The following is a 13,383-nucleotide window of genomic DNA, read 5'->3' as shown; positions in this document are numbered from 1 at the left end:
GTTGCCCACTGAAGAATTACCAAGTGCCCAAGCACTGTCTCATCAGCTAGAGTGATGATACAGGATTTATTAGGACAAATGTTTCCTGAACACAGAAACTGCATCACTGTCAGCTGTAAGCCATTTCTCAATAGAGTTTGAATTTGTATTTCCCTTTAACAGTTCTACCAATCTTTCACAATATTCATTTATATCTTTGAACTGCTGCACACTTCCATTAAGGCAAATGCAGTAAAAACTAGCTGTGTACATTTCCACGGATTGAATAACCTACCCTGTGGAAATGTAGCACAGATCACACAGTTAACACTGAGCACAGGCAACTCCCAGGATTGCCCATCCCCAGCATTTATCTGTAAGCAAAATCCATCTGTTTAAATTCAAGCCAGAAAAAGTAGGACTTGTAGTGCAACTAACAACCCACTGGTTGTGACCAAGTAAGTTTCTTTCCAAATATCCACATAGAAAAGTGGACATGGAACAACAGAAGACATCATGAAAGACACCTTTAGAAGTTTTAACTGCATAGCAATTCTAAAACAAGTGAACAAGACAAACTTACAAGTTTGATCTGCTCAGGTATTTGCTACTCATCATAACACCCCTGAAAGACTTCCAAGTTTAAAGTGTAATGCTCCAACTTTTTCCTGTTCTGAGGAGTTCATTGGGAAGCAGACGAATGGTTACAGAGATAAGATCCTTCTTCCTGTCCTAACTTCTACAATAAAACCCTGATCCTACCAGGTTTACTGATCTTCTCTCCCTCTGTTGCAGTATCTCAGCACATGCAGTGAAAATGCCACTTCCCTTCATAAGTGCTGGAATTATTCATTCTGAGAATTTAAAGTTTTCAGTTATGAAGAAACTTAAAAATAAAAAAAAAGAAGCAAACACACTTTCCTTCCCTATCAGTATTACGTGGAAGAAAATCAAATTAGCCACCACAAATCTTAGTAAAGGAAAAGAAAAGCCTCTGAGAAACTGAGAAGGTATTATTATCATCTCACAAAAAATTCTGAGCAGTGCTTCAAACTCTTGTTTCCTCTTAACCAGGCTTTTGAGCCATGGCTGCTGCTCAGAGGTACTAAGACACTGGAGCACACAGTGATCCCTTAATTTCACAGACAAGCTCTCAAAATGTGGCCTCTACCAGGATCTGCAATCAAGTGCAGGCAGAAATGTACAAATAAAAATAGAAGCCATGATAAAACAACTAAAAAAAATATCCTACTTTTATTGTATACAGGGGACTGATGCCTTAAGAAATAAAAAAAACAGTGCCAAACCTCATCATTATTTTATGATCCAGGAAGAGATTCTCTCTTTAGATACAAAGTGTTCCACTTTTAGCACTACATCATCAGAGCAGAAGAGGACACCAAGAACCATGGGTATCCTCCTCCATTTTTCATTCCCTCAGTATGTCTACCACCCTCATTGTTGCTCAGCCCCCATATCAGCCCACTCTTGTACATAAAAATCAAAATAGGGTAAGCTTCCCTTTTGCCAAGTGCATCTTCTTAAAGGCAATCATTTTCTACCGATCTCCTAGTGAGGCCTGTCCTGGGACCCTCAGAGATCAACCCAGCAGGAATCTCTTCACCAGTGTCCTTTTTTTTTTCACCAAGCTGCCTGCCCCAGGTCTGCTTTCCCTAGAAACCTTCAGCTGAACTCCAGTTGTTACCACTTGGTATCTCAGGCTTCAGTGTTAGCTACACTGCCCTCAGCAGATGAAGGTATTTATTCCTTCAGGCTGGTAAGGTGAGCTATGCAAATGCACTAAAAAATCTGGTTTTTGGCTAATGAAAGGATCTTCTCACCTTACAGTGAGAAATTGTAGTGATAATAAAGAACCACATATTACACACCAAGGGCAGTTGGCTTATTAAAGTGTATGGGTCTGCTGTGGGCATGTTCACAACAAAGAAGCCTGTATATTGTACCCATGTAAAGATAAATATTTATTTTTAATAGTATTTATTATAATAAAGCCTTTCCTTTGAGAAAACACCTGTGTGTTAAAGCAGCACAGTGATTCAGTGCCTGCTTAAATTAATCAGACAGAACTGATCCTACAGGACCACTGATCTGAGCCATTATACCCTATTCAGGAAGAAAAACTGTAGCAGGGCTAATTTGGATCTTGATGATAATTTCTCTTCTGAACATAAATGGGTTCTGGAAACAATCATTTCAAACAGAAAGAATTCTTTCCAAAGAAAACATTTTAAACTTTTAAAGCCCATATATCAACTTGCACAGCAAGCAAAAGGAAATACACAAATCTCTCAATTTTATTAATTCTGGACCAGCAATAATGGATTAAGCTAATCCCCTTCTGTTTAAAACCATAAATACATGCTCCTACTGCCAAGGGAAAAACCCCAAAGCTCCAGCTCAGTCCTGAGCACACCTTTTGCATATTGATGACCCTGCTGTTCCCAAATACAGTAATAATATTTCCTTTTCTAGACAATTCTATATTCTTATTTCCACCACAGCAAACTTATGGCAATTCCAGGTATTTTTCAGCACAGTTGGTACATTTTTTTACACTGGAACTGGGAGCTGCAGTAAGGATTTTTATAATCTTAAAATGAAAATAAAAACAATTCAAAAGTAGCTGTCTCCTATTTTGCGATGCATCCTTCCCTTCAGAGATTTCAGCTTGAGGAGATTTCCTTCCCAATTTGCATCTATAGCTTGCAATTATGGAAAGCAATTTAAGCATACCCACTTATGTCCTCACCATTTTCTTTTCCTTTTTTTTCAACAACATCAGAATTTCAGTGAACAATTCCTGGGGGAGACTGGAACAAATTAACAGGAGAACTCATCTCAAGAACCCGGAATCTCAGCTATAGCATATTTGCCACAAAAGTAAAAGGCAGCTGAAGAAGAGCGTCAGAAACTGAGCTGCAGGGACTTTTTATTTTTCTGCCTTTTTAAAGAGAATTTTATCTAAAGTTTTCCAAATATGATACTGGCCTCAGAAAAAGGGAAACCATGACCATGGGAAGAAAAGAATTCCTAGACTTAAAGAATGAGACAAATAACTTTTGCCACTGCACAACAAACAGGAAGGAAGAATGCAAAGCCCTGAGCTTTTCTAAGAAAATCTCAGAATATGAAATTTTTCAGCAGGACATTTGTTACACAGCAGATATATATATGGAACAGGAATAGGTGCAATTAAATCTCTCCAAGGACCAGCACAGCCCATGAAACAGCAGCATTCAAAATCTGTAGAAAGAATTCTATTTGTCATGCTGTTTCAGTGAAGTCTTCTTTATGAGATAGAGGAGCAAAAACAATCTGCCAGACACCCTTACAAAATGGCAAATCTGAAGTTTACTTTTATCGTAAAAAGGAATTTGATGTCCTATGGCCAAAATAGTTCCCAATAAATCATAGTTCCTTCAGAAACTCTCTCCTAGTGCAGCCCCTTCACAAAAAACAGGAGGCACTCGCACCAAATATTGAGATACAGCTGAATGAGCACCATATGGCAAAGACACTACAGAGGGGGAAAAAAATCCAATTTTGCTGATGATTTACCTTTAAAACCTGATTAAGTCTCACATCTACCACACAGAAAATTTTTGGCAGAATTTTTCAAATTTAATTTGCATGATCCAAATTTAATTTGTGTGATGTGAACTGATGTAACTCAACAGAGAAGGAGATCACTTTGTAAAACATCAGCATTTGCAGTGACTCTTTGTGGTATCTAAAGGAATCAGGCTTTCACTGAGGTCTAGTCTGTCTTTTTAAACCATGAACCTTTTAACAGGATGTAAATGCCAAACAGTGGTGGCCACCATTGGCACAGATGTGCTGGGGCCCAGCACCAAAAAAGGCTACAACCAAAAATAGTTATAATTTCTTTTACAGGCTCCTAAGTTTGTTCCTAGTGACTGTGAGAAGGCTGATTCTTTGTTTAAAAGATGTAAGTTTTTAACTCGGAGAAGATAAAGACAATTGCAGTATCCTTCAAGCAGAAGTTTGCTAACTCATCATGCTCAGCACTTAATTTAATAAAATCAAGAAAAAGCATACTCAAAGCAACCCTTTTTTCCATTTCTAAGCAACTTTAACTCAAAATTTATATTGCATATACTTCATTGTAAATGATGGTTTAAAACACTGTATTTTGAAGTGTGAACACTTCAAAGCGTTTCTTTTGAAACTGTTTTTTAATTTTTAACACTGTATTTCTGAATCAAATTAGAAGCTGTGTATAATATATATATATATGTATACATACATACATATATATGGTATGCACATTCTCTGAACAGAGAGAGACACAATTCTCTCCCAGGATTTTTCCTAGGGAAGGCAGTGAGAAGCTCAGAGAAGAGAAAACAATTCTTATCTCTACTTGCTGCTCCTGCTGTTTGGCACATGTGGAATGTGTTATGGAGATTGTTTACCCAAAGTGATTTGTTAATTGGATTCTGCTGATGGTTGCTTGGATTGATTGGCCAATTATGTCAAAGCTGTGCCGTGACTGTCTGGACACAGTCACAGGTTTTTCTTCAGTATCTCTTTGGTATAACATCTCTTTAACATAGTACAGTATTAGTGCAATATAATATAGCTTAATAAAGCAATTGTTCAGCCTTGTGAAATCATTGCAGTCAGAGCACATTATTCCCTACATTGGGGTCAGCCTGCATCAATACATACATACATACATACATATATATATATATATATAATGTATGTATTACATATATTCAAGTATATGTTCTTCCAGGTGCATATATATAGAATATACACTCTGTTCGCTTTAAAATTGGAAGAGTTTAACGGAATTTGTCACGTAAATAAAATCCTGTATTTGAAGCTTTCACACTCAAATGATGTATGCTTGGTGTCGAAGTTATTGGTGCAAAGCTAGATATCACCCATGTTCACCATGTCACAGCTCAGATCAAAACATTCCACAGTGAATTTGGCAATGAGATAAATAAAACAATTAACTCTCCATCAAACAGGACAGACCACATAGGGATTTGTTGTTCCCTAGCAAGCACTGAAAATTGGTTTTGCTCTACTTCACTTCCAAACAACCTTCCACATTTCAAGCAGTAAAAGGCTGATATTTCCCCTCTTTAGAAGAGGTGCTTTTCAGAAGCCCGAAGCTAGAAGATGCTGGGTGTTTCCTTGACTGTGCCAAAACCTTTCAAGCCGCTGTGGCAGACGAGCTGCTCAGCAGCTTGGGCAGCAGGACCCTTTCTCTGCGTGGCACCGCACCCCTTCTGAGATGATGGCAACGCTGGGGCTGCCAGCTTGTGCTTTCCTCTGGCTCACATCCCAGGCTCCTGCTCTGCCTGGGCATGGATGAGCAGGGAACAAGCGCTGGATGAACAGGGAACAAGCGCTGGCTGTCCCGGCCCCGGGCACCCCCTGCAGCCGCGCATCCGCCGGGGCTGCCAGCGGGACAAGGGCGCTCTGTGACAGCCCACATGCCACATGCTCCCGGAGCACAGCTGCGGAGAGCAGCCCTCCCCTGCTTTTGTTCTCCCTGACTGCCTGCCAAACCTTGCTCGAGCTGAATTCAATGGCAAAAACTCCCTCTTGACTTGCAAGGGACCATGATCAAATCTTTAGACGCAGGTATTGTAATGAGGTTTCTTTCCAGATAGCTTATTCATATTGAAGAATGCCTTATTTAATTTGCAATTTCAGGGGCATTTACCACTATGAAAACAGGAAGGTAGGTATCCAACTTTCTGTAACCCCAGCATCTATGTCTCTTTCTTCCCTTCGTACTAAATATCTGCTCAGGTCACACTGACTTTTATGCAGGGGTACCCCTAGTAATACCCCTAGTAAACTCTGGGGGTAGAGTTTACTAGGGGTATTTACAATGTTTACTAGGGATATTTCTGGCAAAACCGGGATATTAAAAAACCACCAAAGACAAAGTCTGGAAAATGGACACACGTGGTCAAGAACATCACCACTGCAAAACTGGCACGAGGGTTCATAGGATGTGTCTGAACACTCCAAGAATGTTAAATTCAGGCCTTACCTGCATGAGCTGCTGCTTCAGTTTCTGTATCTCTGATATGTTGAGCTCACTGAAGAGGTCAGAGACAGGGTGCAGAGATTCTCCTTTCCTACTCATGGGAGTTCTGTAGTCACCATTGAGTTTCACGAGAGGCCCGTGGATGTGTCCGTTCATTTTGTCGTCATTGTTGGGCTCACCCCCGTCCTCTGAAAACTTCAACCCATCTACTGATATATTAATATGGTTATTATACATACTATCATTGAGGTTGATATACTGGGCCAGTTCCTTTCTCAGATTGTTCTTTTGCTCTCTTTCATTTTTTAAAGTTTCCAGAGCTTCCTCCAGCTGATGCTCGGCAATCTCCTTCAGCCGGATGGCATCTTCTAGCTGGCTATTAAGCAACACTGTCTCCTCCTCAAATCGTTTAATCTCATGCTTTAAGCCTTCGTATTCAACCTGAATTAGACAAGACAAAGAACATTCATAATACTAAAACTTGAGTTGTGGAAACCTGCCACTCATCAGCCCTGTTGAGATAAGTGTTAGAGAAACTGTGGCTTGGAACACCAGACATTGCCTGCTGCCGCAAAGAACTGACTGAGCAAAAAGTGCAAGTGGAGCTCTCTCTGTTACATACTCCAGTGCTCACTTTTTCAGCAGGTGAGACTCAAGAAATAGAAAACCTCTTTCTGAATAACTTATGATAAGCAATGAAATCTCATGGGAAGAAGGTTGTTTATTAGCAGATGTCCTGGTAATAGCAGATTTACCATGAATTGCCATAAGCAATGTTGGTATACCATGGTATTCAGAGATCTCAGGTTAATATAGCCTGATATCTTATTTATATATTATTTATATAAATATTCTGAAGATGACCTCATATCTCAGTTCGTACTGGATGTAAAGTCACTCAGGCACAGATACTCTCAAGTATCTTGGTAGTGTTCAAAAATATGGATGGAAGGCACAAAACCAGTAGAAGGGTCTCAACTCTCTTCTCTGTACTTTACAAGGCTCTCCATTACCCCAGAGGCATTTAATTTTAAAAATTAAACAGGAATTTATTTGTACAGTCAGTTTAAACTCTAAGATGCCCCAAAATTTCTAGAGATTTTTAAACTGCCAGAGGAATGCAGCAAACAGCTCATGCAGCCCCCACAGTCCCTGGACTGCATGTAGGGCTGTCCCTCTGGAGCACACAGGAACCTGCTGCTCCAACCACAGTGCCTGGAATGTGTCCCAGTGACACCCCTTGGCAGCACTGGAGGGGCTCACTGTTCTGTCCTGCCCCACAGAAATATATATTAAAAATACCACCAAGGTGTGGTATTTTATCAAGGTATTTCTGGGCACTGAGCTGAGCTAAACAGCAGCTTCTTCTCTGTCCTTTACAGGCAGCTCCCTTGTTCAGGCCTCTCCATTTCACCTCACAAGAAACCAAGCCTGGAAAAACCCAGCCTAGCTCAAAACCAGTTGATCAACAATACCTAGACAGTGCAGGAGATCCCCACTGCAGAATGCTTCCCCTTTGCTGTCCTTCCTCATCTTCCTTTTCACTGTTGGAAAACCCCACAGCAATGAAAAGGAAGAGCTTTGTTTATCAAGGTCCATGCCTACACTTCACAAGCACTCCTGGTAAAAATGATGACACTTTGTTGGTTTTTTTTATTTAATTCTAATCATGTTCGTTAGTCACCTGCATCTTAATTTCAAAATGGAAAAAAAGTCACATTATCAGGTGAAATAATTTAATGGCTTGGTGAAAAAGGGAAAAATGCCAAATTTTCATGTTTCCATAAAAAGCCCCAATTTTTTGCAGTTGATCCTTTCGTAATTCAAACACATTACTATCTGCTAGCTTAATGCCTTGTATGTAATTTTTTTATACTTGACATATATGGATTTTTAATCAAACTAAAATAAGGTTCTGGCAAAAAAAAAATATGCACCATTCCTATTGAAGTAGAATATTTATCAACCTGACAAAAGTCTTTGACTCATAAACCTTTGAGAAAGCAAACTTAAAAACCAAAGCACTAATCTTCAAATCCAGAAACTGGAAACATATCAAACAACAAAGTCTCAAAGTCATAATGGGCATTCTTAAATAGAAAAGGAAAATCCATGAAAGTTTCAAATCTACATTAGGCAATTTAATATTTTTCCTTAGTGGAGAAAGAGATCCATCTGGAAAAATTGTGAAATGCAATCAAGTACCTATATTTATAACTTAAGTACATGAAAAAAAGCCAAACCCAACAAAACAACCAACACTTTTTCAATTTTAAATACACATAAAAGCTAAAGGTCTATATCTCTATGGTTACCTTCTCATTGACTCTAAAAAGCTACAAAAAACCCCAAGATGTAGATAATGACATTTTAGCACCAAGATTTATAACATATGGTTTTGTAAATTCAACCATTAAAGTATAAAATGCTCTTAAAATTTTATCTTGTAGATTAAAGTAATTTTAAGAATCACAAGTGCATGGATCTGTGATGGAAAATGACTGATTTTTAAAGCCCTTCAAAATGGGGCAATGTTTTTTCTCTCTACTGACTGCTGGCATTCAGTTTCAGTTAAAATGAATTATTATGACAAATATAAACACCTGCAAACAGATTTCACTTTAGGGGGAAACTAGGACAGTTCATAAAGGGGTCGTTTACTTCCTCAAAATGTGAAAATGTCTCCTATGAGGTTAATGAGAAAAAAATCCATGCCTCAAAGGAGGAATTTGCTGTCTGGGTAAATAACTCTGGCAACAAAGATGATCTGCTGTGAATTCCGTTCAGGAGTGTGAAGGACTAGGCATCTTCATAAATAAGGAAATTATGCACCCATTTCTATTACCTGTGTATTCCCTGCAGCACAGCTCTGTTGTTTTAAGTGTTTCAATCGCATTTGTGCTGCAGCAGTAAAAAAAGCAGTAAAAGAGAGCTGAAATAGCACTGCTTACTCCTGCAGGAATAAGGCAGCTTTGTTCCCAGACTGCCAGCAGAAACTGTGACAGGGCTGGCTCTTCCACAGAAGCCCCAAGAGCACCAGGCAATAGGTCAGGACACAACCAGGAGCTGCAGAGCAAACCTGTGACCCTCTGAGGGCAGGTAGGAGAGGGTCTTATGAAGTGCAATGTTATGATGGCCTAGACAGCATCTAAAAGGCAGGACATGTTATACCATCCAACATGGATATTCTGATTTTCATCACCACAAGTTAACTCTTCTGACAGGAGACCAAAGCTCTTTTGCTCACTTTAATGGACAACTGGCTGCTGGGCATTGAGTTCCTGAGGGACAGGAAAACCATGAAGCAAAAATATCTCTCTTTTAATAATTCCTCTGTGATTCCATAGTTCTGCAATGAAGTATTCCAATTTTTCACAATTTTTCAAAACTGAGATAAGAGCCTGCCCATATTTCAAAAATGGCCAGTAACACCATTTTAGAATAAGTAATTAGCAAAAACCCAACTGGAACAAAAAACCCCAAGCATAAAAAGGAACTTCTGTCAAACTGCTCTACAGGATCACATAATGGAAATTGGAGAAAATAGTGACAATTTACAGCACAGTGCCTTGAATCTTTCCAGGCTTACTTGATTCTGCTTCAGTGTGGACACCAGTTTCTGCAAAGTGATGTTTTCCTCCTCCAGCTCAGTGTAGTCCTGCAGCAGCCTCGCCTCTCGGAACTTGTACTCTCGAATCTCATCTTTCATCCGTATCCTCTGCAGCTCCACCATCTCGTTATTCTGGCAGGAGAGAACACAAGGACATTACAATCCACACACAGCCACTGTAATGCTGAACACTGCCTTCAGAGAAGGCCAAACAGAAATTAATCCTGAAATAGAAATGATTTAATGGTGCACATCAAAACACCATCACCTATTGATGTGAGGCCAAGCAATCATTTCAGGTGGGTGCTGGCAATGCAGAAATGACAACGTCTGATAGAGAAGCCTGATTAAAACAGTTTCAAGATTAGAGGCTTATTGAAATGGAAACCCTGGAAAGGCTGTAGCATATCTCATTAGTTTCACTGCTCTCCAATACAGCAGGATTTAAATAAAATTACCACCTGTTTTCCACTGCAGGATGCATTTTACATTCAGACAGAAAAGCAGTGAGCACTGACATCTGCTCTCTAAAGACATCTGCTAGGGAGCAAGGTGCACTCACATTTGCATCCGCAGGCACCAGAGAGGCTCACAGGCAGGCACAGGGTGGGAAGCACTTGCCAAAAGCATGACAAACACCTGCCAGTGCTGAGCAGGATCACACCCAGCACTCCAGAACTCACAAGGTCACCATTTTATTTTCCCCATTAGCACATACAGAGCCCAGACAGCTTTATGAGAGAGAACATGAGGGATTCAGTTTCACCAAAAATCAATTCCATCAGATTCCAGCTCTGAGTTTGTCATCAAAGGTCAGGTTATTCTGGAAAGACTCTGCTGGCATAACCAGGATGTAAAAAGCACTACAGGAAGGTGGAGTTAACACACAGCTGGAAGAGAAGAACAGTGACCAACACAGCTGGCTGGGAGGAACAACCTCCTGCCCTGCTTTGAAGAGAAGCCTGCATTTGTCTGATTAAGAGAAACTGGCATGGTCAATCACATCTCCTTTGCTGCAGGAGGATCCTGAGCATTGCTACAGCAGAGAGACCTTACTGATGGGGCAGAGCGCCCTCACTGCTTGGATGTCAGAGAGAGCACACCTGAGAAGCAGTAATTAGTTTCTGTAAAAGATTCCAGTGTGGAAGGGGGGAGCCCCTGGCCTGACAGATACCTGAAAAAAAATCAAATGTTTAAGCAAAAATTGTAGTCAGGGAGCTCTAAATCAGCCAATCTGCACCACTTTCTCTGTGGTACATGAAGGATAATTCCCCACATTTGAGGATATACAAAACTTCACTTTAGCATCTTGGGTTAATAAGTGCAAACCCCTGGAAAAGAACTTTGCAAAGCATGAAAAAAAAAATATTTTTATGCAAGACTTGACAAAAGAGTTTTCAAAACCAAAAACTTTATGTTAGAGAAAACTAAAAACCATCACCCTCCTTCTGATTAAGAAGTAAAGAAACTACCTGATTTCTGAACTGAAAACACCTGAAAAGATTCCCAGCAGAAGAGTCACAGACCATTTGCTAAAAGTAAATATTCATGCATCCATCACTGCCTAATAAACCTCAGAACAAACTGTAAGAGCAACACCACAGATGATTGCAAAAGGTGAAGGCATTTTATACCCCCGGGCTGCCTTTATACCTTTTGTTTCTGCCAGCCCAGCTATGGCAGCTCTGGGGATGTGTGCCACTCTGAGGCAGTGTGGGGACAACATCAAATGCTCAATTCCATGTGTCAAGGGTAAATTAAACTGCTCTGCAACTCTCCCAGTGTTTGAGGATAATCAGACCAGGGAATGAGCTGGCTGGCATCCATCCAACGCTGCCAGGAGCCCTGGGAGAGGGAGCATCCTGACAGGATCCCAGAAGAGGGGCTCAGCAGCAGCCAGGACAGATCTGCTCAGGATCCAAACTGCCTCTCCTATCAGCACTGCTGAGGGAAAGGAGCACCTCCCCAAAAAGCCAGGCTGGATGGAGCCTTGAGCACCCTGGTCCAGCAGAAGGTGTCCCTGTCCATGGTGGGGGAGGGTGGAACTACACAATCTTTAAGGTCCTTTTTAACACAATCCACTTTCTGATTCTGTGATTCTAAAAAGGAAGAATGAAAGAGGTGGCCAGAAATGGAGGATATGAACAAGGAATTTTTACAGAATCCCAATATAGTAGTTCCCTGATAGACTACAAGGCTTGAAAAAGCCTTGAAAATGAATTCTGTAAGGAGTACTCCTTTGTCCCTCCTGTCACAGCAAACTGCAACAGAAAACATGAGCTATCACCTTGCTGGAGTGCACCACTATTTCTTTAAAAGACATACCACGTTTCTCCACCATTTATAACTGCTGCTTCCTACACAACCTTGGAGATAAAAACAGAACCTTCTATCATTCTCCTCTTCTTACACAGAGAGAAACTCTGCAGTGCAGGCTCTATTTGTCCTCCATTTCATCAAGGAAGAAAGACAGAAAAAAGGAAGACTTGCCTGTTGGAACATCCCACGTGCCATGTTCTGCCCAAACACTGCTTGCTACATTTCCCATGGCCAGAACCAAGGCCTCTACTGGAAGCAATCCCACTGCTCTGACACGGGGGCAAACCAACTCAGCACATTACAGAATAGGGCATCACCTTTTCAGAGCAATATAAAACGTGTGTTTTGTCACTGCAAACACCCAGGAGTAATCCTCCATGCTTCAGATCCCTCTTCCTACTTGCAAACACCTGCATTATGCTGGCAAACACCCAGCTGCAAAGCACTCCAGTGCTCTCTGTGCCTGCCAGGAAAGGCAGTGATTCCACTCCACAGGCCCAAATCCAGTGTTTGTGATGTTTACAAGCGAGTAGCCACAGGACATGTGGAGGGCCGTTCTGCTTTCCTTTATGTAAGACCTCTGTGTATTTTCTGGAAGTGAACTAGTCCTGAACCTATTTAAAAAAAAAGAATCATGTTGAGTTTATTCTCATTTACTGTTGGTATGAAGGATTTATTCATTTTCGTCAAATGCTTTGATTAAATATATTAACTTCTCACAATCCTGTTATTTTGAACTGTTTGAATTGTTATTTTGAACAATTCAAAATACACATTTATTAAGTAAAATACCTGCAGTTTTAGAGGAGAGATCTTGCTGCACTGATACAATGGCAAGAAGAAGCAAATTGTTTTTTGGTCGGCTTGTATGAAAAGAATATGAAAGGATTTAAAAACACAAGGCAAAAGGATTTTGCCAGCAGGGCTGTTATCTACATGATCCACTAGAGGACAATGTAACCCAAGTTATTAGCAAAGGAATTTGCAATTAAACTTTGCTACTCATCAAGCACTGAACTTGCAGGACAAAGCATTTGAGCCAGATGCTTTTACTAGGGCACTGCCTCAGGACTTTCCAGAGAGAATTCCTCTATGAACTATGTACTGGGTCTGCAAAAGCCAAATTAATCCAAGAGGTGGAGCTGATGACACACGAGCAAAGTTTTAATGGCTGAAAATTATTTTCAATCCCAGCCACCCAGCTGAACATGGTGCAACAGCTTTAATGGACTGGTGCCAAAGCAGAAGGAAAAGGCCTCTCAGTGAAACTATAGAAAACAAGAGAGTCCTTGTCAGCAATGCATCTCATTATACATGAGCACTAATTGTGGAAGATGTCAGCCCCACAGCACCTCTAATGAATGTACACATCACAGAGCAGACCATGGCAAAGGAAAAACAGGAAGCTCAGCAG

The 13,383-nt window shown here is 40.6% G+C and overlaps 1 protein-coding gene across 12 annotated transcripts in view; it reads right to left on the bottom strand.

Moving 5' to 3' along the window:
* Positions 1-13,383, bottom strand: part of BICD1 (BICD cargo adaptor 1) — a 166,601-nt gene that overhangs the window by 34,913 nt on the left and 118,305 nt on the right. For 7 of the 12 annotated variants that reach the window (XM_074539075.1, XM_074539076.1, XM_074539077.1 and 4 more), the window contains exons 3-4: positions 9,630-9,782; positions 6,044-6,514 (exon numbers count right to left, since the gene is read on the bottom strand). In XM_074539075.1, the coding sequence (XP_074395176.1) occupies positions 6,044-6,514; positions 9,630-9,782 (624 nt within the window). The remainder of the gene's footprint in view (positions 1-6,043; positions 6,515-9,629; positions 9,783-13,383) is intronic. The other 5 variants (XM_026790910.2, XM_014264092.2, XM_074539081.1 and 2 more) reach the window with 1 other exon arrangement.

The sequence above is a fragment of the Zonotrichia albicollis genome, chromosome 4 (assembly GCF_047830755.1).
Source record: "Zonotrichia albicollis isolate bZonAlb1 chromosome 4, bZonAlb1.hap1, whole genome shotgun sequence".
NCBI classification, from domain to species: Eukaryota; Metazoa; Chordata; class Aves; order Passeriformes; family Passerellidae; genus Zonotrichia; species Zonotrichia albicollis.
Note: the sequence above shows the minus strand (reverse complement) of the source record. Positions and strands in the feature narration are given on the sequence as shown.